A 25,487-nucleotide genomic window follows, 5' to 3' on the forward strand; every position below is an offset into this window, starting at 1 on the left:
TGCTTCACACCCCTTTCTAATCATTTTTCTGGCTAGTGCAGTCGAAATGATGTTTGATGGCAATAGCTGCTTCTTCCCACGTATTACCACATCACTGTACTGAGGGAGACCAAAAATGACTGTCTTCAGCCTACAGTCAATCATGGCATGATGCCTGGCTAACCAATCTATGCCCAAGATGATATGATAATTTCTGAAGGGCATTTCAATGAAATCAGACAGAAAAGTGTGTCCTTGGATCACCAAAGGACAATCTCTATACATTTTATTAACCCTGACCTCCTGTCCTAGCGGACTTGTTACTAGCACCTCAAGGTCCATTTTTGTACATGGAACAATAATGCAATCAATGATGCTAGCACACACATAAGAATGGGTAAAACCCGGATTAAATAAGACAAACACATCCTGATTAAAAGTTGAGAAGGTACCAGCCACAACATCAGATGTCTCGGCCTCTTCCCTCTGTCTCATTGCATAGATTCTGACTGGAGCACTATCTTGCTCTGATTGTTTCACAGTGCCTTGGCTGCCTGCTGGGTTACCTCTACCCCTTCCTCTACCTCTGCTAGGTGGTTGTGAACTTCTGGTGACAGGGCCCTGAACTGACCCTTCTGCAGTAGTAGGAGGTGGTCTAACTCTGCGAGCACTGGTGCAGTCCTTGGCAAAGTGTCCTGTGCCTCCACAGTTATAATAGGCTCCAATAGCCTTATAGCATATCCCACCATGATATCTTCCACAAGTTTCACATTGGCGGGAATGGTAGGAACTTCTAGTTGTTCGACGACTGGACCTTGGTGGTCTCTGCTTTGATGATCCACCTCTGTTATATCCCTGAGCTCGGGGCTCCTCAAATTCTTTTCTCTTTCTCAAATTACTGCTTGAGCTCTGACCCATAGGTTTCTCCCTCTTCTCTATTTCATGTTGCCCTTGTGGGGGTTGGGTCTGTACCTGAGCTTGAGCTAACAGATTATCAGCCATTTGTTGAAAGAAAGTGGCCATTTGCTGCGCCATTTGTGCAGTAATTTGTATCGGTAAAACTGGTACAGTTGGGCCTTCGACACTTTGTGGAGCTGGGCCTCAACTTGTACCTTAGCCTCTATCGATTGATCGACTGAACGATCACCCTCTTCCTTAGTCAATTCTTAGACCTCCCGAATAATTAACATAAGGAGATTTCCTCCCATTAGTGCATATTTATAATGTAATGTACTGTATGTATCAAACAATGACATTGAGCAGTTGTACTATGAAGAAAAAAATATTCAAATTATAGGTGAAAACAGAATTTAAAAACTTTGCTCTGATACCACTAAAACATGTTACACCCTACCCCTCTGTAAGGCATAACATGATCCTGTAGTATACCTAATGAATTACCAACTTCGTCTACTGATAACCCATTAAATATACTACAAGGGATTTTAAAACTTTTCTTACTTCTTTTTACAGTGGTGAGCACTATTTATAGGTTTTAAAAAAAAAATTTTGAACTTAAGTGAAAGAGAAAACACATTTGAATTATTAGGAATTCCTGTAAAAATTTTGGCAGAGTGCCCTCTGTATTTTGAATAACACAATTCTTCAGAAAACCTGTAAAAGCACTTCAATATAATTCTCAATCTCCACTTCAACAGTTAAACAACATAATATCTTTTTCAACTCAAATCCACAATAATTTTTCAAAGACTGAGATAAAAGAAATATAATACAATTTTTTTTCAAGTTAAAATACTCATAATTTACTTTACAACTTCAATGTACAATTTTAATTTACAACTGCTCAAAACCAAGAACAATATATACATACAGTGAACATACATTACAGTACAAAATGCAAAATGTGGTATACTCAATATACCCGATGATTTCTCGCTGAATGTACTAGCAGCCTAATCTACTGCCCTATCAATCTGTCTACCTGCGACAGCAATGAAAAGCTATCGCTGAGACAATGTCTCAGTGGTGCACAATATTAACCAAATACAACTTTAAATCACAATTCATAAATCATATAAATGATGGATACATAAAACCATAGTTAAATTCAAGACAATGAATGTCATAAGGAATTTAACACAATATCACATTAAATCTCAGTAATCAAAACATAGTTAAATTCAAAAGACAGTGAATGTCAATAAGAATTTAAACTCCATTTCACAATATCACAATAAATCTCAATAGTTAAAACATGGTTAAATTCAAAAGACAGTGAATGTCAATAAGAATTTAAACTCCATTTCACAAATTATCAAATCACATAATAACACAATTTAGTCGAATAATTTAAGAATACAGTGTTGCCAATTCATTCACAACTTAAGTCATGACACAAAATTTCCGATCAATGCCGCGTTATACACCAATCACAACCCCACTAATCGAAATCAATGAGGAAGGGAGCTAGCTATATAATGAGTGCTCATCCGATCACCTCAACTGGTAAATCAGAGAGGGAAAAAAAATAAACGATCACGACTCCATAAATGGAGAAGGAAAATAAACGATCACAACCCCATAAATGGAGAAGGAATGATATGATACTGTCATGCTAAGTGTGAACACAAAATCAATTCCAAACATTTTATTCAAATGATTCGTGAGAATCCAATAAATTTCCAAAGTCATAATTCCATTCACAAAATGGCAACACAATTCATAATTAACTTCAATTTCCACAAATCACACTAAATAATTTTTTTCACAGTTTCAAACCATTTACAATGCTTTTCAAGCAATAAGTATCCATTCAAACACATTTCCATAATTGAAAACAATAATATACAAATAGTCATAATTTATTTCAATTGAAAAATTTAAAAGAAATAACTGTTGTGCACAAACCTCTGATAACTGTCTCCTGGTCTTGACTCAGTGTTTCCTTCCCTTTTCCTGAGTCTTTGCTAACTGAGAAACACAATTTGAGGTGTTTCAGTACTCATTTAAACTGTCTCTAACGATAATGCTTGATAATTAATTCACTGAATTTTATTATTTGTTTAGTCAACCTAATACGTCGACCCTCAATGCGTTCTAGGTAAATTAGGTTTTAATGTTACTAACATGTCACATTCGATAGCCTTTTAGGGTTGGTACATATTACCAAATTCATTTCCATGGATCTTGCATTTTCTTGTAATTTGCTGGATTCCGAGATACTAGTTTGACCTAGCCGAACGACCTAGTTCCCTCGGTTTTCGGTCAAAACTACAAACTTGTAGATCTATGTCTTATTGCACGCGGGGCAAAATTTCAGGTCATTCTGAGTTTACTAGACCAAGTTATGGTCATTTTACTATTGCTGGTTAAATTGCATCAAAATTGGTCACTTTAGGTCATTTTAGGTCATTTTAGGTTAGGCCAGTTTTTGGACCCGAACTTGTGCAAGCTGTTTGACTTGCTTATGGTCATTTCTGGGCTTTGATGTCTTCATAAGACTTGTAGATATAGGTCTTAACTATTCATGGTCAAAATTTCAGGTCAATTGGACCTGTTTTGAGTGAGTTATGGCCAAAACACTAACTGCTGCCCAAATGGTCAATTTTCAGGCCTTATTTGCACTTAATCCGGATTTGGTAATTTTAAAGCTACCTTGCAAGCAGAATTTTGGCAAGCTTCCTTAATGAAAGTTGGCACATTTTGTGCCTAGTTTCAGCTCCAATTGGTATTGGTCTCATACCAATTGGAGCCACACACTTAAAGTTATAGGCCAAAATGCATACTGCCCTATTGCACTTTCTTTATTACTCATCAAAGCTCACTTTTAGCATTTACCAATTCACACATTCTTACCCAATCTGATTTGTACCATAACCTAAACATATTTTACCACATATTGTTGATCATTTTGGCAGCTTACAACCACATTCAACATACACCATAAAGTGCAGAATTTACCAAGTCCAAGTTACACACAATTTAACTAGATAACAAGCTCATTTACATGCCTAGACTCAAACCCTTGTACACATATACAATCTGCCATAGCAAGCACCATAATTCAACTATGTAATTTCATAAACCAACCCATGAAATAACATTTTTTTGGTTCACAATGCAAGCTGCCAATTCATACATCACACTTTATTAATTTCCAAGCTTCAATTTCAAATACACATCCACATATACTAAGTATACATCACCCAAATAATTTTCTACATACATATACATTTAATCAATCTTTTAATCTACCATTTTGAAGCAAGAATAAGCTGTCCTCAAGGTGTTTCCATGGCTGCCAAAAAATAACATCTCTCTTAGAACATTAAACTCCAAAATTCTTTCCACAATTCAAGTACCCATAACCTCCTTACAAACTTTAATGAAGTAATAACCAAAAACACAAACTTACCACTTTGGAAACTCTTCAAAACCTTGAATAAACTTGATCTTCTTGCTGCCTATTTACTGCCCATGATGTAAGGATCACTTTTAATGGAGAGACTTACAAGAAATTATGGCTTGAAAGTGAAGATTGGAGCTTTGCATGGGTGGCCGGCCATGGAGGACAATGGAGAGAAAAATGAATTTGGCAAACATCAAGAAATGAGGAAGATGAAGGTGAAAGTGGACAGAATTTTGGCATTTTATAGTCCCACTTAGTGGTCCACTAATTGTCCATTAAGTATAATTAAGATTATAATAATCAAATCTTATTAACATTTTAATTAATCCCCCATATGTCCTAATTACATTAGGTACCACTAATTTATTTTTTTTATTATATTTTCCAAGTGTAATATTATTTATTTTTAATGGATATTTAGGTCAAAAGACAACTCGGGGTGTCAAATGACCACAATGCCCCTGTTCAGGTTACATTCCCGATTTTTCTGTAATACCGAGTTTTGTCCGTTTTTCGATTTCTCACTTTTCTTTGTACTAATTAATTAATTAATTTTTCTTTGATATTTCTAATGGTATTTGTACTTCAATAGGGGTCTATTTAAGTCCAAAAAAAAAATATTTTCCAGGGTTCCCCGCGGTCCAGGGCTAGTCAACAGTCCACGCCGTGACTTCCCGGTGCGGTCACCCATCACTAGGGTTCTCGGCTCGCTTAACTTGGTTACATTTCTTTGCTATTATTTTTCCTTTGCTTTTCTTGTATTTTCTTTTCTTGTATTTCATTATTTTATGTCTCCTCAATTATAACGAAGTGTAGTTCTAGGCATCCCAGCTGTCCGGACAACACTGGTCACCGGAACAGTAGAACGCACTACCGAACATAGGGGTATTACACCTTATCTAACAGACTGACAAGTAACAAGGGCACTTGAACTAATCACCATTAATTTTTGGAAAGAATTGCAATTTAGTGTTTTAATATTACCATTATTTACTAATCAACTCATATATTTTGAAAAGGGAAAATTACAATTTACTACCCTATGGTTTGGCACATTTAATTTGTCAAGCAGGATACTAAGGTTAAGTTTATGATAAGAAGGTAACATTAGCTTTAACTCTATTAGTAAAAAGAGGAAATTGCCTAAACATAGTAAAAAAGTTAGAGTAAACACATCTATTTAACTCTTGATATTTAAATAAACCTACAAATTAGTTCCTCCGTCTAATTTATCATTCATTATACCAAAAATACTAAAATAATGTTATAAATCTATAATATAAATTTATAATATTTATTATTTTAACTATAACATTAACATTTTATTTAATCAATAATATAGTGTATTTTATATATATTTGAACTAAAAAATTTTAATTAGAAAATTTATTATTTTATTATTATTTTATAATTAAGAAGAAAAACAAAAAATAATAATCTAGACACTTTTGCGTCTATATATATCTAACTTAGGACAAATATATAAATTTATTAAAAAGTAAATGACTAAATAGATAGGTTTTAAATATATATATATATATATATATATATAGACTAATATATAGGTTCACTAAACCATTATGCCCTTAATGCTTAAAAATCATTTCCTACCTCTTGAAACTTTTGAGAAATTACGTATCCATGTTTTCCTATTTTGTAAATTAAAGATATAATTTTTTTTTTATTTAACAAAAACTCTCAAACAAAGTGTTAAAGTAAAATAGCCATATTTTTAAAATATATTTCAATTAATGAGTTCTAATTTAATTGTATTAAAGTCAGTTGTAATGTATTGAATTCAAATATCCTAATAAGAGCTATATATATAGAGAGAGAGAGAAGGGAAGAGATAATCTTTTTTTTTTTTAAATTAATAAGTAAAATTTCTTAGCTTTTAAATTTTAGCATTTTCTTTTCCTATTCTCTATCTAAAGTGTTTTCTTTTAAAAAAATGGAAATTTTCAAAGTCAGAGGTCTACTAATTTAAGTTTTGTTTTGTATATATATGTCAAATATTACGGTAGAGAAATAAATTGTTTGCTATTTTGTCATTTACTTTTATTTTCTTTTAGATTTTTTTTCCTAACTTTTATGTAGTTTTTTCATTTTAGACCGTTACTACAAGTCGTCCCCTTTATCTTCTTCTTCTTTCTTCTCGTGGCACAAGTCTTGTTAATTTGAATGCACTTTTGGCCTCAAAAATTAAAATAATTTTGACTTTAAGAAAAAAAAGAGAAAAATTATTTCCAAGCCTATATAAATAGCTAATGTTCATCTACGAGGAGAACAACTATACAAACCTCTTTGAATATCTCAATCTTCTTTGCCTACAAGGCATTGATTCTTGTTTCCTCTCCTTGGAGACAAACATGCAAAGCCCGGTGAGGTTTTCTAGCTGCCGAGGAGTGGCTTTTGAAATCAAACCTCATCCTGATCTATTTGCTCTTCCACCACCCACTCAGGACGAGCCAAAAGGCGGTAGCCCATTTTGGCTTTCATGGTTTCAGGGGAGCTCTAAAGTGTTCCCTTCTTCTGTACAAAGGTCTGCTAGTCGAGTCAGTAGCCATTTCTGCGATCTTGACGTCGATGATGAAGAAGACGATTATGACATCAGTTTTGAAATTCTAGAAGCAGGAAAAAAGGAGAAAGAGCTTACAGCAAACCCAGTTCCATCTGCTAGTAAGCGTCAGCAACCACCAAAGCCTGCTCGAAATCAAGAATCAAGATTGTCAATTATACTGCTCGACCAGGGCTTGTTCACTGTATACAAGCGGCTTTTTGTCGTTTGCTTCGCATTGAACATGATCAGTTTGGTTCTTGCCGCCACTGGCAACTTCCCTTATGCAAGAAATAGAGCTTCCCTCTTTGCCATAGCCAATATTCTTGCTTTGACACTCTGCAGGAGTGAGGCCTTCCTGCGAGTTGTTTTCTGGTTCGCTGTCAAAGTCCTGGGGAGGTCTCGGGTTCCTCTTCCAATCAAGACTGCCACAACCGCTCTTCTTCAAAGTCTTGGTGGAATACATAGCGGCTGTGGGGTTTCTTCGATTGCCTGGCTTATATATGCTTTAGTTCTCACTCTTAATGACAGAGAAAATACTTCCTCAGAAATCATAGCTGTGGCCTCCTCCATTCTTTCACTTCTCTGCTTATCTGCATTAGCTGCTTTCCCACTCGTCCGTCATCTCCATCATAATGTATTCGAAAGGACTCACCGATTTGCTGGATGGACAGCTCTAGCTCTCTTATGGGCATTTGTAATACTCACTATCTCTTATGACCCAAAAACCAAATCGTATAGCAATGAACTAGGCTCCAGGTTGATCAAACAGCAAGAGTTCTGGTTCACAGTAGCCATCACGGTTCTAATTATAATCCCATGGGTGACAGTGAGACGTGTACCTGTCAAAGTATCTTCTCCTTCTGGCCATGCATCCATAATAAAATTCCAGGGAGGAGTAAAAGCTGGTATATTGGGAAGGATTAGCCCATCCCCATTATCCGAGTGGCACGCCTTTGGTATTATATCTGATGGGAAAACAGAACACATGATGCTAGCTGGTGCAGTTGGTGATTTCACAAAGTCTTTAGTCTCAAACCCACCAAGCCACCTGTGGGTTAGACAAGTGCACTTTGCAGGCTTGCCTTACCTAGTGAACATGTATGAAAGGGTTCTGTTGGTGGCCACAGGTTCAGGTATTTGCGTATTCTTGTCATTCCTTTTGCAGCCAAGTAGAGCTAGTGTATGCTTGCTGTGGGTGGCCAAAGGGATAGAGCAAAACTTCGGTAAAGAAATAAAAGGGATGATGAGTGGGCATCCTAATGACAAGGTAATTGTGCATGATACAGCTATCTTAGGTCGGCCCAATGTGTCTGAAATGAGTGTCGATGCTGCTAGAAAATGGGGAGCTCAAGTAGTCATTGTTACCAGCAATCCAGAAGGAAGCAGAGATATTGTCAATGCCTGCAAAGCTTCTGGAATTTCAGCCTTCGGTCCTATCTGGGATTCTTGAACTCATTGCAATAACAATTTTAGCATATTTATGTCCAAAGTTCATGTTCCATATCTTTTTTTTTTCTTGTCTTTTGGAAACAGTTCAATCTGCCAATATATAATGCTGCTTTTATGATGATAAATCCGGGTGCCTTTGCACATGGCTAAAGACAATTTTAACGTATAACTAATTTCAATTTTATATTTTTTAATTTTAATATATGAAAAAAATAATATTTTAAATTTATCTGTAATGACTCCGTATTTTACTTTTATTACTTTATATAGATTCTCTAAAATTTTTAATGAAGGTTTCAAAAAAAATAAATAAAAATATAGTAATCTAATAAAAATATTTATTAAAGATATAGAATATTTAAGATTGATTAAATCATATAACATTTTCATCATTTTAAACTATCAAATTTTTTATATTCTCTTAACATATTAATGAAATATAATATATTCAAATTTTAACTTTATCCAGTAATATTAATATTATTCTAAAAAAATAATATTAATAATTAGAAAAGTATAAAAGTAGTGCAAAAGAAAAAAAAATGAAACAAAAAAAAAATATATATATATATATCTCTTACCAAACAATAATATGTGCTTATTATAGCATTAAGAGAATAATCATTTAATAATTTGTGACTTATAGATACATAATTGGAGAATTAATAACTTAATTATAATTTAAAATAATTGAATAACTAATTAATAAAAATAGAAAAATTTATCGAAATTAATTAATTATATTTTATAAATAATTTGTCACTTGGAACATCACACGGCAAGCTAATGTAAGCTCTTGCAGGGGTTTAATAAATTGCCAATTGGAAAATCACATGGCAAGTTTTGTTCTTAGAATACCACATGGCAAGTTCTTAGAAGAGTTTATATATATATATATATATATATATATATATATATATATATATGGTACATTAGATTTTATGATCATAAATTAGTTTCAACAAATGTTTAACATTGAGATTGTCACACCTGTTCCTAACTTATAGAGACTGATATAACTTAGAAAATTGACAGAGTTTTCCCTAAATTTATAGCTAAAAAAACACATGAAACCTGTTAAAATACATCTGATATGCAAACAATCGCTCTGTGCCCATCAAACATATTTAAATAGACAAATATACATATATCTTCTCTGTGATGATCAAAAGAAAATATGTACAGTCCAAAAACTCTAGCTGCCTATACATATGTGCAATAGTCTAAACAAATAAATATACACAAGAAATATATTAGCCCAATCTCCACTAGACTCTATAGCTAGTGAAGTAGAAGAGAGGACAATACTGAAAGAGAGGCTGCTAGTGCTAAAATCAGCAAAAAAGATCTGAAATATTAAAAATTTAGAGGGTGAGTACAACAACTATTCAGTGAGTAGATAAATAAATAACAAAGGGGAATAGATAAGATTTTGGTACTTAATAATACTAATTCTGCTATGTTTGAATAGGTTAGCTGAATAAATATTATTTAATCTAAATCATGTAGCTGAGCTAAAATAAAATTCATTATGTAACTATATTGCTGAAATAAATATATGAAATCATAAAATCTATAATATCCTCATACACTTGCAATATGCTTCCTATAGATAATGCTGGCATCTCAGGCGTAATAATAAACTCTGGCAGGCTGAGAGCAATGCTAGCATCTTGGGCTCTATAATGATACAAAAATAACCCAAGAGTAATAAAAATACTGGTCATACACATGTGCAAAGCTATCCCTAAAGGGCGACCACCTGATATACGCTCCAAAGACTATGTGCATATCAAGCGTTGTCCCAAAGATAGTATAAATATAAGCTGAGCTGAAAATAAATCACCTTTCATCAACGTGCTATTTATTTGGTACATATATTGAGTGTATTCGGCTATTTATTTAGCTCTAAATTGTAAATCTCATTTTGTTCAATAATAAAATATAAAATTATCATTCTCTATTCCCATTTTCATAATTAGAAATAATATAAATAATTTATATTTAATAAAATATAAATATTATATATTTATCCACTCACCTGTACTGGAGACAGATTGGAGCCTAGATAGCTAGAGCACCCCTAATATTTACTACAGGAGAGGAGCTAGATCCTCTCCTAAAATTAAAGAAAATAAAAGTGCATCAAGAAAGGAAATTTAAATTCTAGAATGAGAGTTGTGAGATATAAAATACATGATTGTGTACGAAAATTTTAAAAGAAAACCAACAGTACTTTAGCATAAACCAAACATTCCGAAAAATTTTAATTGCTCAATGCACTCTCAACGTGTCACAACACATCTCCAATAAATTTAAAACATCCATTTGGGACCTACACAAAATAATATAATAAATTTCACATTTTCTCCATTTATTTCTCCTTCTCCATTCAATATATTTTTTTTTTCTCTTTTAGCATTTCATGCTAAAATTCCTTCCCTTTATTACATCAAAATTCTTTCTTTAAATACAATTAATATGCACCAATAGTCCCAAAAACCAATCACATCATAATTAATTTCTTCATTCACAACCTAGCATTTAAGACATAAAAACTTGAATCCAATTCTCTCTTATAGAAACACCAATTTTAATTTCACCTCTCAAAGAGAGCACACCTAGTAGCGAGGAATTCACTTTGTTTTTATATATATATGAGCCCTAGAAATCTATTATTTCAAAATAAAACTCTATTCTCTAATCTAATATAAAACTTATCTCTCTTCTAACTTTATGCCACAAGAATTACCATAGAACAATGAAACATTAAATTAAACTTGAGTAATTAAGAAGGAAGGACTAGCTTTTGTAAGTGGGAAGTGGGTTTTAGGTTAAGTTTTCGTTGAAAGTGCTTGTTTAACTAAAGATTTAATACGTTTATGGATTTGATTTGAAATATGGGGGTGAAAGAAGGATGAGAGGAGAAATTTAGTGTGGAGTTAAACTCCCCTATTTCTGCTCAAGGAAAAGAAACGGGAACAATTTGGGACGGAGGGACTAAACAATTTAATTGAAGTAAAATACAGAAACCAAATAGTATATTTTTCAAATTACAGGACTAAATAATTAATTTTGTTAAAATACAAAGACTAAATAATAATTTACTCTAACTTTCTAACTTTTAAAATCTTAGTTCTCTTTCTTTCTGCACACCCACACCCACACATTTATACATAATGCTTTACAAATATTTTTTTATTTTTCTTCAAATTATTTTAAAAATATTAAGTTTATTATTCAAATAAATTATAATTTAATCCCTAAGATTTGAAAAAAAAAACCTACAACTTAGTCCCTGTATTTTCAAAACCTATAACTTTATCAAACCTTAAAAACTAAATTGCTTGGTTTTAAAAATACAAAAACTAAATTGTAGGTTTTGTCAAATATTAGGAACTAAATTATAGTTTACCCTTTTTAATTTATATAATGAAGGCATATTAATAAAAATAAAAAAAATAATAAAAGAAAACAAAAATTAAAATATGCAAAGAAAAAAGTAGAATTAATAAGCAAATATTTTTTAACATTTCAAAGACAAAAGAAGAGAGAGCAAGACATATTAAAAAACCGAATTAATAATTTAAAAGTACTAAATTTTTAATTTAATGGAAGTGTATATATCTTTTATTAGGGATGGCAATAGATTGAGTATTTACAGGTATCTGATTTAATTGAACCCTAATAGGACATGTTTGGATAATATAATTAGGTATGAGATGGATTCGGATTTGAAAAATAATATCAATGCCGGGTTTAAATTTTACATGTGGGTATCCGTTATCTAAACTCATTTATATAAGTAATTAATTAAATGTAAAATACATGTTTTTATAATAATATTTAAAAATTTTTATATATTACATTTTAAGAATTTAAATATTTTATAGAAATTAAAATTTTAAAATATAAATTTTTAATAAAAAATAGATTATTAAATAAAATATACAAAATTAATGGGCTTGGGTATTTTTTAGGTAATAATAATTGAGTTTGGGATGGGTTCAAATTGAACATAAGTTTAGCATAAATTTGTATATCGAAAATATGATGATTTTCGCAGGCATGCTACCCATTGTCATCCCTATCTTTTATATCAAATCTTACTTAATATTCAACTTTAACAATATATATTTATTAAAATATTCAATTAAATAATTTATTATATAATTTTATAATTATTCAAGCGTAACGTAGAAATTTGACTAATTATAATGTGAGAGAAGAAGAGTCAAATTTAAATCTCTCAAATTCAACATGTATACAGTTGTTACGAGCCTATACACATAATACTGGCTATTAATTAATTAACATTTTAATCTAGTGATAAGATGGAAATTTTATCTAACTAAAAAATACTAAAGAGGATCATCATTATCCCCCAATTTAAAATTTAGAATTTAAAAAATATATATTTCAATTAATTTTTTTATTAATATTTATATTTTGAATGAAAAATTTTAATTTTTTGAATTTAAAAATTACATTTTTAAAAAAATAAAAATAAAGTATAATTATATAAAAATTCATTTGAATTTTTTTATAAATAGTTTATTTCAAACGAAGCCTAAAGAATTAACTGTTAACCCTTTTGACCTAAGTTTCACTTAATTTCGTGGTTAGGTACGTATCTTTTCTCCTAGTTCGGTGAAAGCATTACGTGTTAAATGGGCTACATAGAAGAAATTAAAGAAATTTTATAGATAGAAAGTGGAAATGAATAATGTGATAATGAAACTTGTACATGAGAGGCAGTAGCGCCTTGAAACTCGTACACAGTTGTTGATCAAATCTTGAAGTTGAATGGTAGAAATGATCGCATTTCATTTTTTTTTTCTTTTTAAATATCACCCGAGTAGTGGTGATTAACACTTTATCAAAGTTAAATTGTCCAAAATTAAGTACAAATTATATATATATATATATATATATATCACTTAATGAAAATTTAATTAATTGAGATAATAACTATGGGTATTTTTTATTATATTATATAGATTGTTAGAATTATGATTTAAAATTCTAGTGAAATTTGAATAGAGATTTTTTCTTAAATTGAGTAGAAAAAATATTCCTCAATAGGATAGATAAATATTTCTTATATTAAGTAGAATTTTTATTTTAGTGTTATTCATAAATTGAGTGAGACTCTTGATCATATTAGAATTTAGAAAATTAACACTATAAATAGGAAAATAGTGGAAAAGTTAATTGGTTTCGCTCATAGAGAATGGCTTTACCTATGGAGAGAGGTTATCACCAACTGTAGAGAGAGACTTTGCCAATTACTGAAGATTTGGTTTCGCCAATTGATAAGGAGTACTTGTTCATTATAGTGGAGAGAGGCTTCGACCTAAAGTGGAGAAAGGACATAGATCTTAAGAGAAATAAATTCTTGTCCATTGATGAAAGGGCTTTTGCCTATATAACTGAAGACACATGCATCATCTCTCACTATCATGTGAGACCCACTTTCTATATTATAAGGAGAACTCACTTTTTATGAGAGAGGGAGCATTATTTTTTAATGCTTCCAGTGTATTTAATAATTAGTCATAGTAAATATATTGAGTTATGTTTAAAAGAAATTGAGAGGATTAACTAATATATTTACTATGAGCAGTTATATAATATGGATTCTCTTGGATGTAATTGGGTTGATGGATAGTATAACTTTGAGCTTGTAATTGATAATTATATATATTGATGATAATGGAAGATGGTATGCTCGTAGATGTAACCCTCTGTTGAGAGAGTGAATCAGGTAAATATTAGTGTTTTGCATATTTATTTTATTTTTTTATAACTTACACGCTTCTATGGTGCACAATATAAATTAAAAAAAAAAGAAAAAGAAAAGGAAAGCTCCAAAATCAAAACCTTCTCTACCATCTAATCTAAAAAAATAAAGAAAACCAATTAAGTTTATGAACTTTTCTAATCATAAAGTTGATAAATTTTAGAAAAACAATGAAACTATACCTTAATCGACACATTAGTGTAACATAATAAATTTATATCATAATTAATTATATATAATTACCAATCGAAATTTTATATGAGAAATTTTTAGGTAGAATCAATCTGTCATATCATTTGTATACTAAGTTAATTAAATCATTTCATGGTAATGCACTTATGGATAAACATGGTAATATTTTTTATCATGTTGCTCTCATTTAATATGTTTTTTTATTTATTTTAATAATAAATATGTTTATAAATTATTTTTTACTAAATATATCAATCATTTATCAATCATTTATAACATTTTAACGAAATACATAACTACTAAAATACATAACTACTAACTTATAACAAGTCTAAGTCATGCATATAATTGAAATTTGAACAATCCTCGAGTCTTTTGGCACGCCAACTTATTAAAAGTGAACAAATCCTGCCAAAAATTGACTACCACTTGTTTTTATTCAGTTAGAGTTACTTTTGGTAATTGCTTGCCGTTGCCTGTAACTTGTAGGCTTGTTCATTTTTGGGCTAGGAATTTTCACACCTTGTTCAAGTTTGACCCATTATTATTTCAAGTTGGATCTTAATCAAATTGAGTATTCTGAAAATAAATTTCCTATTTAAATCTGATTTTCTATGAGAAGGAATTATTGCATTATGTTTGGTTGGGATAATTGAGTTCATGAATTTTAAATTCTCAGGAAATGTTAAAATATGGCTTGCCCATCTTAAGGCAAACAAAATTAATATCATAAAAACGAAAGGGCCAAATCGATGCTATTACAAGATTTTTTTATGGTACATCGTAAAAAAATACGAGAATAGATACTTTATGCGCATCATTCTTGGAGATAATTGTTAATCCATAGGTGCAAATGCTAATATAAAAGGATGGTCCGAAATAATTCATTTCTTAATAAGGAAATGAAAACAAGGTAAAAGATGGGGTTATATCGCAATCAGAGAATCTATGTCCATTTTGTTTGAGGTTTGAGGAGACCATACCACATCTATTTCTTTTTTTTTCCAATAATTCATGGCAACAATAGCGTTGGACTCTAAGATGGTTGGACTGCAGCTTTGTTATTCCCGGTTCTGTTGCAGATATATTTCAGCAATGGAAAAGTTTGTGTTTGGGTCAATTTCAAAAGGTCTTTTGGATGAATAGATTTTATGTTGTTGTATGGTCCATTTGGAGTGCCAGAAATGACAGTTTTTAATGATAAGGATGTTTTACTGTTATCTTTATGTTACTTGATTTTGAATCTTGTTTCAATTTCGATGAGAGCTCTAAATAAGGATTTTAGTTTTTCAGGAATGTATTTATTAGTTACAGCAAATGCGGTGAAATGCTAGACTAATAGAAAAAAGATTTGGCCTAATGTTCAATGGTCCTCTCCTCCTCATGCATCATTAAAATGGAACGTGGATGGTTCATCAAGGGGAAAGCCCGGGCCTATTGGAATTGGAGGAGTTCTAAGGGACTATAATCGGACCTTTTTGTGTTTGTTTTCGTGCCCAGTTGATATTGTGGAATCAAACTCTGCAGAAGGTGAGGCCATTATGAAAACGCTAAAGCTGAGTGTTAAGTTATTTGAGCGCACGGGCAATTATGCATCTTTGCAAGTGGGATCGAACTCAAAGTCAGCAATTTCATGGATTTCCAAACCAGATGTAGCTCCGCCGAGGTTGAATTCTATCATTAACTTGTTTACAAAGTTTGCAGGAACTATCCTTCATCCACACTTCCCTCGAAACTAATTCAATTGCAAATAGTGTTGTGAAACAAAGGGTAGATCGTGATGTTGATTTTGTGGCATATTTGTAAGTGTGCTGTTGTATTTAGTACTGGCGAAGCTATCGCAGTGATTGGTAACCTCTATGGCCAGATCTAGCCACATTGAGCTGTTGAGAGTCTACTAAATTTTGGAAAACTCTTTTTAAGATATCTTTTAGTTGAGTATGGTTTCGTATCATAATAGGATAAGAATTATAAGATCATTATGAAGAAAGAGACTGGACAAGAGTGATCTTCCATCCATAAGAGAAGTTCAACATGAATCATAGTTTTTCATGTATGTATATCTGTCTATATAAATACAATAAAACTGATCTCAAAAATAAACTTCACTGATAATGCAACAATGGCGCTTTATTTTTTTTTTTTTCTTATTTATTCATTTTATCCCTATTTCCTTGATAATTTTAAAGTATCAATTGATGACATGTAGTGATATTTAAAAATTAATAGACCTATAAAGTATTTAATAAAAAAAATTATGGCAAGAGTTACAACTTAATTAATACTAAGAAAGCTAAGGGTCATTGTTATAAAATATATAAATCAAAACTATCTTTTTATTTTACATTATAATTATAAAATTATATAATTAATTCTTTATTATAAAAAATTTATGACAATAGTTTACTATTTATTCTTTATATTAATTTTTAATTTATATTATTCTTTATATTCATTTTCTTTATTTTTTATAATTTTTTATAAATTATTTATAAAATTTTTTAAATAAATTAATTATAAATATATAGGAAAAACTATATATTTATATTTTTACTCAATCAAATAATATATCAATGGTAATTGTAAGGCATGTCATCTATTTGATTTCATTGATTATTCATATATAAAGATATAAATAGCTCACTGTCGTCCATCTGATTTCAGTAATTATTCACATTTACATATTTAATATCACTTCATTATTGAAAGGTCAAGTTTAGAGTTAAGAACCTTCCTCTAGAGGTCATTTATAATATATAACCTCTGCCTAACTATACATATCTCTTAAATAAAGCTTCTTTACTATTCGGCTGTAACTATGACCTTCTATTCGATGAACAGTCATTATGACTCCTCTGATTGCAACCATTAGCCCAAAAGGGCTATTTAATTAGCATATACATAATTCTTTTTCATTTTTATTTACTGTGTTTGAAAATTATAATTTTTAAGACTTTAATTTAATTTTTTATTAATTATTATATTTAAAATTAAAGAATTTTATTTGTTAAAGATCTGAAAAGTCCAAAGTGTCTGGAAAGAATCTTTCTTGATGGGTCTTATAAAAAAAGATGCTCATGGAGTTGATACCATATCCAACCCAAACACTTGTATATTCTCAACAATCTCTCTCTCAAATGTAAATTTCTTCTACATTGGGCTTACTGGGTCTGCTCCCCCTTAAATGGAAGTTTTTTTTTTTTTTACTTAAGTATTACAGTATCATCAAGAGCCCCAATTACTCTATCGTATTAGCCTATTAGGAGTCTCTTGACTCTTTCATCTACATGTCACAGAATTACGAGAATCACTTACCACAATTTTCATACTCATTCCTTGATAAACCAAGGCTTTGATAACATTTGTTAGAAATCAGAATCCTTCTTGATGGGTCTTATGAAAGAACATGTTCATGGGCTTGACACTATATCCAATCCAAAACCTTAAGGCAATGAATTTATGAGTCATTTCCACTTTTATGTCTTTCACTCATCCTATCATTTTTCGATCTGAAAATTTCACACTTGTATATTCTCAACATAATTATTTTAATTTAAAAAAAATAATTCATTTAAAAAAATAGAATCCATGTATGATTCTATGCGGAGCTATGGTTAGGTCTGAGTTTCAAAATTTTTTAGGGGTATAGTGATTGTTTTTTGAAAAATTAGAATATTTTTACAACTGCCTTGTAAATTTTATAGGGCAATGGACCCCATAAAATTTTAATAAGTATTTTGAAAATTTTTAGGGATATAAAGATAGCATAGTTTCTCAAAAATTAATATATTTACGATTGTTTTTCAAATTTTGATGGGCATTATTATTTTAAAAATTTGTAGGGTTTTATTTTTCATCAATTTTATTTTACCACAATGACTATTTTTTTTTCTTTGAAATTTAAATTATTAATAAGATTATCAAATGACACATTTCTCTTATATTTTTTTATTAATTTAAAATTTTAGTGATTTTTTTCTCATAATTTCATTATTATTATTGAAATCTTTCTCTTACTATAATTTCATCATATATGCTTGAATTATATAAAAAAAATTCTTTCAAAAATTAAAACTATGTTATTTATTTTATTTAATTTATAATTTTAATCATTTTTTTATAATTACTTATAAAAATTAAATTCAAAATAAATTGAACAAATTTTTTAATTTTAAGTCGAAATAAATTGAACAAATTTTTTAATTTTAAGTCGCCAATATATTATAAATTTAATAATTTTTTAATTAACAGTAATTTCTGTTAATTTTACTTTTTTAAAAACTTCTTTATACATATATATATATATATATATATATATATATGCATTAAACATTTTATTTAGAAGAGGTGAGTTAATTGGAGGTAGGGGTAAGTAAGGGTAAGCCTTACCCTCTCTTACCCCTCAAATCACAATTTTTTTTACACTCCATATTGGGGTGTAAGGGGGGTAAAGAGTGAGAGAGTATAATTACGAATATTTCTATTTCTACACCCCTTAATTTTATCTCTCCTTCACCTCTTCCCAAACATAAAGAATATACATTACCTCTCCTTACATTTCCATTAATTCACTCATTCCCAAACATGAGATTTTTTTTATTGTAACTCTTGATACCCTTCCCCTTCCTTACCCTTTATTACCTTTCCATTATTTACCCTTCCCTCACCTCATCCAAACAGATCCTAAAGTTCAAGCTCATTCCAAAAGTCACCTTGCCAAATTTCACTCTCTTCTGAACCTGCAATTGACCAAAGATTCAATATTGTGCAGAGTATTTTCAATATCATTGCAAGGCGTTACTCATGAATGGTATTAAGGTCTAAGTTATTTCGAGCATGATTCATCATCAGCATCCCGATAAAGAAAATTTCCTCAAATTTACAAGAAGTCGTAAGAGAAGATGGAGAAACCCTTAAAAAATATGTAGAAAAGTTTCATTAATTAAGTTGTTGATCAGATTAAAAATTTGAACCATGAAGTAGCAGTGAATGCCATGAAGAAAAAGAGTAAATCCTTCAGCCTGTTCAAAGAACTCAGCATCAAGCCTCCGAAGAGCTTCAACTAGTCATGGAATGAACTCAGCAGTACATCCATTTGGATGAAGCCAAGCAAGAATATCACTCAGACCAAAAGGAGTCCAACAAGAATTTAGGGATGAACCAGATAAAAGAGCAGGTCGTGCCCCGTGTGATGATAAGCGATACAACCAACCTAGATACAATAAAGATAGCAAGAGCAACAACCAAGACGAGGAATTTCACTGCACTGAATATAGAGGTTCTACACGTAACAAGAATCAACGAGCAACATGGATAAAAGCAGATGATGCATATTCCACCATGATAATGGGCACGGTAGGAGAACTATTGAGGCTTTCAGAAATAGCTTGGAATGAATCACTCAACAAGGGATTAGTACTCCTTATACCGATGCCCTGCTTATCCAATGACTAGTTCAGAAATTTCTATCGAGAAGAATGCTTGTGGATGAAGAAAGATCAGTCAACATACTCACCATGAAGCCATTTAAAAAGATGGGATTGAGGTCTAATACCCTGAAACCATAGCATACCACATTGATAAAGTTAGAAGGCAAACCTGTGTAGTTCAAAGGGTCTTCAATCTTGGAAGTCAAGCTGAGACAAGGACGTCATGTGAAAAAATTTTCTATAGAATTTGTAATTAAGGACATTCCTTTCGCTTATAATGCTATCATGAACAGGCCCATCTTACATGACCCTGGTGATTGTCCCTGTATCAAGAATATGACAATGATCTTTATAGTGCCCATGTTACAAGAATGATAAGAGCTATGAATGCATTAAAGCCTGTAACAAAATAAGGGGTCCGGCAGAACAACTTGTCTATGAACTTTGCATATGAAAATGATCTGGAACACGTCAACAGAAATCTAAAAATTGCAAACGCCGCGCATCACACTTAGTTTATTGAATTCGTTACTGCAACCGCCACAAAATTTAATGCACATCATACAATGGTTATAATCACATGGCTTGAAAGGAAAAGCAGTACAGACTAAAGAGTGACAGAACCCTCTGAGGAATCTCATACAAACATGCAATCATTTCTGATTATGATTTAGATCATGGTACCAAGCTAGGCTCATGTTACTTGGATTTCCAATCTGCTTATTTATGAACAACAAAAAAACCAAATCATTATTGTGGATTTGGAGGACGGCAGTTTGCAGAACAAACTCTGGATCCCCATTCCAGCAGCTCTTTGCTAGTGTCATCCTTGTGCACCAAAACTTCAATGAAACATAGAGAATCCTTTTGTTCTCCAGTTGCTGTTGCAATTGCCTCTGTCAGTTCATCCTCCGTGCGAACCTGCAATTCATCAGTTCACCCTAAAATAAATAATCATGGTAATCTTAACTGCACAATGCATCTTTCTGTTTTGCAACTTGTCCAAGGTTTCCTTTTCCAATAGGTTTTAGTTTGGAATCCACAAGCCTAGTCTGCAAGGTCATTTGACCTGACAAACACAGGTACAGATAGGAAAAGATGAGGACAGCTAAAGGAAAGAATTTGGCTATGCAAGAGCATGCTTAAAAATAAAGGGAAAAGTCTTAAGTTGGAAGAAATCATTGATTACGATGAAAATAATTTGGTATTCAACTATGCAATAGAATTGACGTGGCCACGCATATAAAGGGCATCTTTCACAATGTTGGAGATTTTGTTGCAAGGAACAAAGAAAAGAGACGCCTAAAAAAGTATGAGATAGGAAGGGAAAATCATAATAAAGTACATTTATTCTACTCATGCTAACCTTTGCTGTCCAGCATTTGCCTTCACCATTGTGGATGGCATTGACAAGGCCAGTGTAATCCCAGTTCTTGATCACATTGTAGGGGCCATCGTGAATCTCTACTTCAATTGTATAACCCCCATTGTTGATGAGGAATATTATACTCCTTTGTCCAGAACGGATCATTGTTGAAATATCCTGAGCAGTAACCTGAATAAAGAGAGAGTATTATTACTACTATTACCACACCTTACACCTTAGCAATTTGTTAGTCACAGGATGGCATATATTATCCCAATTTGTTCGTTGTTATGACGGCATAACTTTCCAAATCCAACTTTTCTGCAATTTCCTCTTCTTCCTTTTTTTTTCTTTTTGCGAAAGGATGGAAATTGTCTTGCATGATATCCACAGTACACCGATTATAACACTTTTCAACTTCCTTAAATTCTGTCCCTCAAAAAATTTTAAAAATTAATATTTATATATATATATATATAGAGACTTTTAAAATGATTTCAAGATTTAATGAGTTTAAAATGATGAATTAGTAAAAGTATTTTGCACTCATATAGATTGTCACCTTTCTTTTCTTCTTATTTTCTCTTTTGCATTATATTTCTTAAATGCCATATCATGGTGAAGATGTGCTCACTCACCTGGAAACTTCCATCGCCGATGCAAGCAATCACACGCTTATTTGGGACAGCCTGAGCATATCCAAGAGTGGCACCAACTGACCATCCAATAGATCCATACTGCATCTGGAATTCATAGCTACAAAAAAAAAATTACAAACAATTGCCACCTGTTAATGATGATAAACACAGAGGAGCACATTCAATTTTTATAACTCTCCTGTATTGTGAATGACTCACCCACAATTCTCAGGGAGGTGGAGTTTCTGACAGTTGAACCATGAATCTCCAGTTTCAGCAATTACCGCAGTTTCTCCACTTAGCATTTGCTGTTCCATGTTTAAGGTTTTCGTTAGAAAAATTGGCAGTGCAAAGGAGACACACAAAGAAAGCACATAAATAATGAACTATAAAGGAAGAATACCACTTCTTCAATAATTACACTGTCAGGCTCTTTGGAAATGTAAGATTTTCTACTGTGAAGCCAAAACTCACAAGACCTATAAGTTACCAATTCACATTATCACTTTGGCTAACCCCTATCATTAAGATAATAGATGATAGCTCCATGAAAGGACCGTCGCATGAACAGAACTAGAAGACCCAGTAACCAAAATTAAAAGCATTGACCCCTACTCTAATGAAAAGGAAAAAAAAGAGGGGGGGTGGTGGTTGTGGTGTGGGGTGGGCTTGGGTCGGGGTGTGTGGGGGTTCAACCAGCAAGACACATGTTTGGATTCTCAATATGAATTCAGTGGCATATGCTAACCCAACCAAACCAAGAAACCAACTGAAATACCCATTGACTGTTCTATGATCATGCAGCTAACAGACTTCTCATATAATCTACAAAATTAGCAAGAATATGTTACATTGTGCATTTCTGCTTACCTGAATGTGCTTGAAGAGTATGTTGACCCTAAGGGGTTCATCTTTCTCACTCTTCAGAGGGACACCTGGAGGTACAAAGATACGTCTGTAATTTTCCATGGCTGTGCTGTTCTTTTTCAACTTCTTGGCCAATGCACTTAAGAAGTCAGCCATAAATACCCAGCCAAAGGAAGGGCCGTTGCCTACAGTCACACGATTAGGATGCACTTTGATTGCTTTCTCCTTCTTGATCAGCAAGGAATATCCAACAGAGCTGTAATCATTGAAGATAGGGCCAACAAAAACATAGGCATCAGAAGACTCCACTATCTCCCCACAAAATCCTGTGCTGACAGCACCCCAGTATGTCCCAATGAAGTGTGGATGATGTTCTGGCACTAGCCCTTTGCCTGAGGGCATAACAGCAACTGGATACCCACTGGCATCTGCTAGCTCTAAAAAGGCCTTCTGCGCCTTTGCCACCCTTAATTTAGGTCCCCCCACAATGACAGGTTTCACAGCTTTATTCAGAAATTCAGCAGTCGCTTCTACAGCTGCCTCTAATCCTAATTGATTGCTTACACTGCATGAAAAAAAAAAAAAAGGTAAAGGGCGACACTTTAAACTTTCCAATGATTAGTAGTACATAATAATGATACTCAAGAAAGGATATTAAAAGCTAAAACACAATTATTCCGTAGTCTTTTCCCTGTTCAGTGGAATAGATAGAACATTTGACAAAAGAACACATCAGGAACAAACTTCAGGAAAAAACTTAGGGCTAAGATTCACACATAACAATATCAATACAAAGCAAACTGAGATCAGCTAAGATGATGATTTGATCTTAATTATGTTCGACCACAGCCAAAAGGCTAAATTAAATGCTACATATTTTGTAACTCATGCAGCAAACAACAAGGTGGAGAAGATCAGCAACAAAATGCAAACTATCTAAGAATTTATCCTCTGGAACATGCATTCTGCATCTGCGAATCAGTGAATGTATGCCTGAGTTTTTCCTATTTTCATTTTTCACCCACTTCAGAAGATTTTAGTTTGACATGCATCTCATGCATATAACTTCCGCTACATGCATTTTTTATATTAAAAGTATATAAACACCCACAACTTTGGACCAACAGATCATTCTTTTCTTTTCTTTAAATTTTTTTGACTTCAAATAAAGCTCATTTGGCTATTAACAATGCTTCCATCTTGCTTACTAACAAAAGTCGAAAAGATAGCATTACAAAATACAAGGCTATGACTAATTTCCATTTTCAATCAAACTAATCAAATTGCATTAAAGTTCATCAAAAGACTAAATAAACCCACAAATTCCAGAAGTAAGGAAATAATAATGAGAGAGAAGGCATACTTGGGAGCAAGAAGGAATGGCACAGGTTCCCTAGTGAAGGTTGGATGAGGAATTCCAGGCAAATTACAACTTATGCTAATATAAGCGGGCTTACTTTCTTTCAAAGCAGTAGAAATTGCAGTGTCAATCTGTTCGTGCGCATCATCCAAGTTATTCACTACTGCCTGCCAAATTACCACCGTCATGATCATCACCACACAGTAGATGCAATAAAATATCCACATAAATACTTACGCATAAACACTATACATTGCCATATAAACACGTATAAATGTACAAATTCTATATTATACATGTACACAGATAAAACTTACTTGAATACAGGTGACTGCCTGGAAGCACCTGAGCTCCTGACTAAAATCAGGCAACCCAATAGTGTGATGCAAAATCCGGTTAGTCCCATAATCATTAGAATTTGGACCGCCAACGATACAAATCACGGGCAAATTCTCACTATAAGCACCAGCGATGGCATTAATCACACTGAGACCACCCACAGTGAAAGTCACCACGCAGGCCCCTACGCCTCTGGAACGTGCATAACCATCAGCAGCGTATCCAGCGTTCAGCTCGTTACAGCAACCGATCAAATTCAGCCCGGGCTCTGCAATCAGATGATCCAAAAGAGTCAAGTTGAAGTCTCCAGGGACAGAGAAGACATCACTGACGCCGATCTCCACCAGTCGCCGAGCCAAATGGCGGCCCAAAGTCCCTGTGGAGGCGCTGCCAGGGACACGAGCCGGTGTCGAGCTGGGATGTGCAGTTGAGCCGAGGTGATTAGCAGCTTCCATGTAATAATACAAATGTTAAAACGTTAAAAAGATCGAAACTTTAGAAAGATGGGTTTAAGATACCAAAAAGAGAGTTGACTAATTGTTGGTTTTGAGGTGCATTAGAGGTGGTGATAGATATAAGTTTCGAGAGGTGGGTTTGCCGAGGAAAGACTGCTGGTTTTGAAAACTATGGGCAAGATTTGGTAAAGGGAGTGTGAAAATGAAGATCGAGAATTGTAAGCGAAAGAGAACTAAAGAGAAAGAAGCAGGATCAAAGAGTTGAAGCATCTAGATAGTATACTAGACTCTGTTTTGGGGTTTTGGAGGCTGTTTTGGTTTGAGAACAGTGGTTTCTGCAGCTGGTTTAGTGTCTTGATTAGTATTTTAATCATTTGATGGGTTAGGACAATGCATTATAATACGTTGTTATGTTTCTTTAATGGAGGACTTAAGACCACAACTTAGACTCAAAAAAAAAACCACCCCAACTTGACAAAACCACAGGCAGTTTTCAACAGCTGTACTTCAATTATTCGCATCTCTTCAGACCTGCACGCTATGGATGGATAAATTTTTATAATTGTATCTGAAGTTAATATTATAATTTTTTAACTTAAAATATAATATTAAATTTTATTGATTTTTAAATATTATATAACAATATTTTTTTAATTTTTAATTATTAATTTTTTAATTAAA

General features: G+C 32.3%; 2 protein-coding genes across 2 annotated transcripts; one reads left to right on the forward strand and one right to left on the reverse strand.

The window, feature by feature from the left end:
* The first annotated feature begins 6,646 nt into the window (after positions 1-6,646).
* LOC110632590 (adenylate-forming reductase 03009-like) lies at positions 6,647-8,557 on the forward strand. The gene has a single exon (XM_021780864.2). The coding sequence runs from the start codon at positions 6,718-6,720 to the stop codon at positions 8,356-8,358; it is 1,641 nt and encodes a 546-aa protein (XP_021636556.2). The 5' UTR covers positions 6,647-6,717; the 3' UTR covers positions 8,359-8,557.
* Positions 8,558-20,264: 11,707 nt separating this feature from the next.
* Positions 20,265-25,196, reverse strand: LOC110632597 (pyruvate decarboxylase 1). Its single transcript, XM_021780869.2, has 7 exons — positions 24,330-25,196; positions 24,016-24,179; positions 22,656-23,217; positions 22,005-22,093; positions 21,786-21,903; positions 21,148-21,336; positions 20,265-20,702 (listed from the first exon to the last, which is right to left on the reverse strand). The coding sequence occupies exons 1-7, from the start codon at positions 24,804-24,806 to the stop codon at positions 20,532-20,534; spliced, it is 1,770 nt and encodes a 589-aa protein (XP_021636561.2). The 5' UTR covers positions 24,807-25,196; the 3' UTR covers positions 20,265-20,531.
* Between the last annotated feature and the right edge of the window lie 291 nt (positions 25,197-25,487).

The sequence above is a fragment of the Hevea brasiliensis genome, chromosome 11, assembly GCF_030052815.1.
Source record: "Hevea brasiliensis isolate MT/VB/25A 57/8 chromosome 11, ASM3005281v1, whole genome shotgun sequence".
NCBI classification, from domain to species: domain Eukaryota; kingdom Viridiplantae; phylum Streptophyta; class Magnoliopsida; order Malpighiales; family Euphorbiaceae; genus Hevea; species Hevea brasiliensis.

Bases quoted from the DNA above. Each gene is read 5' to 3' on its own strand.
- LOC110632597 (XM_021780869.2), bottom strand. From the start codon at position 24,806: ATGGAAGCTGCTAATCACCTCGGCTCAACTGCACATCCCAGCTCGACA. The intron at 21,337-21,785 runs GTGAGTGAGCAC...CTCTTTATTCAG, and splicing joins TCGGCGATGGAAGTTTCCAG to GTTACTGCTCAGGATATTTC. The intron at 20,703-21,147 runs GTTAGCATGAGT...GATGAATTGCAG, and splicing joins GCAAATGCTGGACAGCAAAG to GTTCGCACGGAGGATGAACT.
- LOC110632590 (XM_021780864.2), top strand. From the start codon at position 6,718: ATGCAAAGCCCGGTGAGGTTTTCTAGCTGCCGAGGAGTGGCTTTTGAA.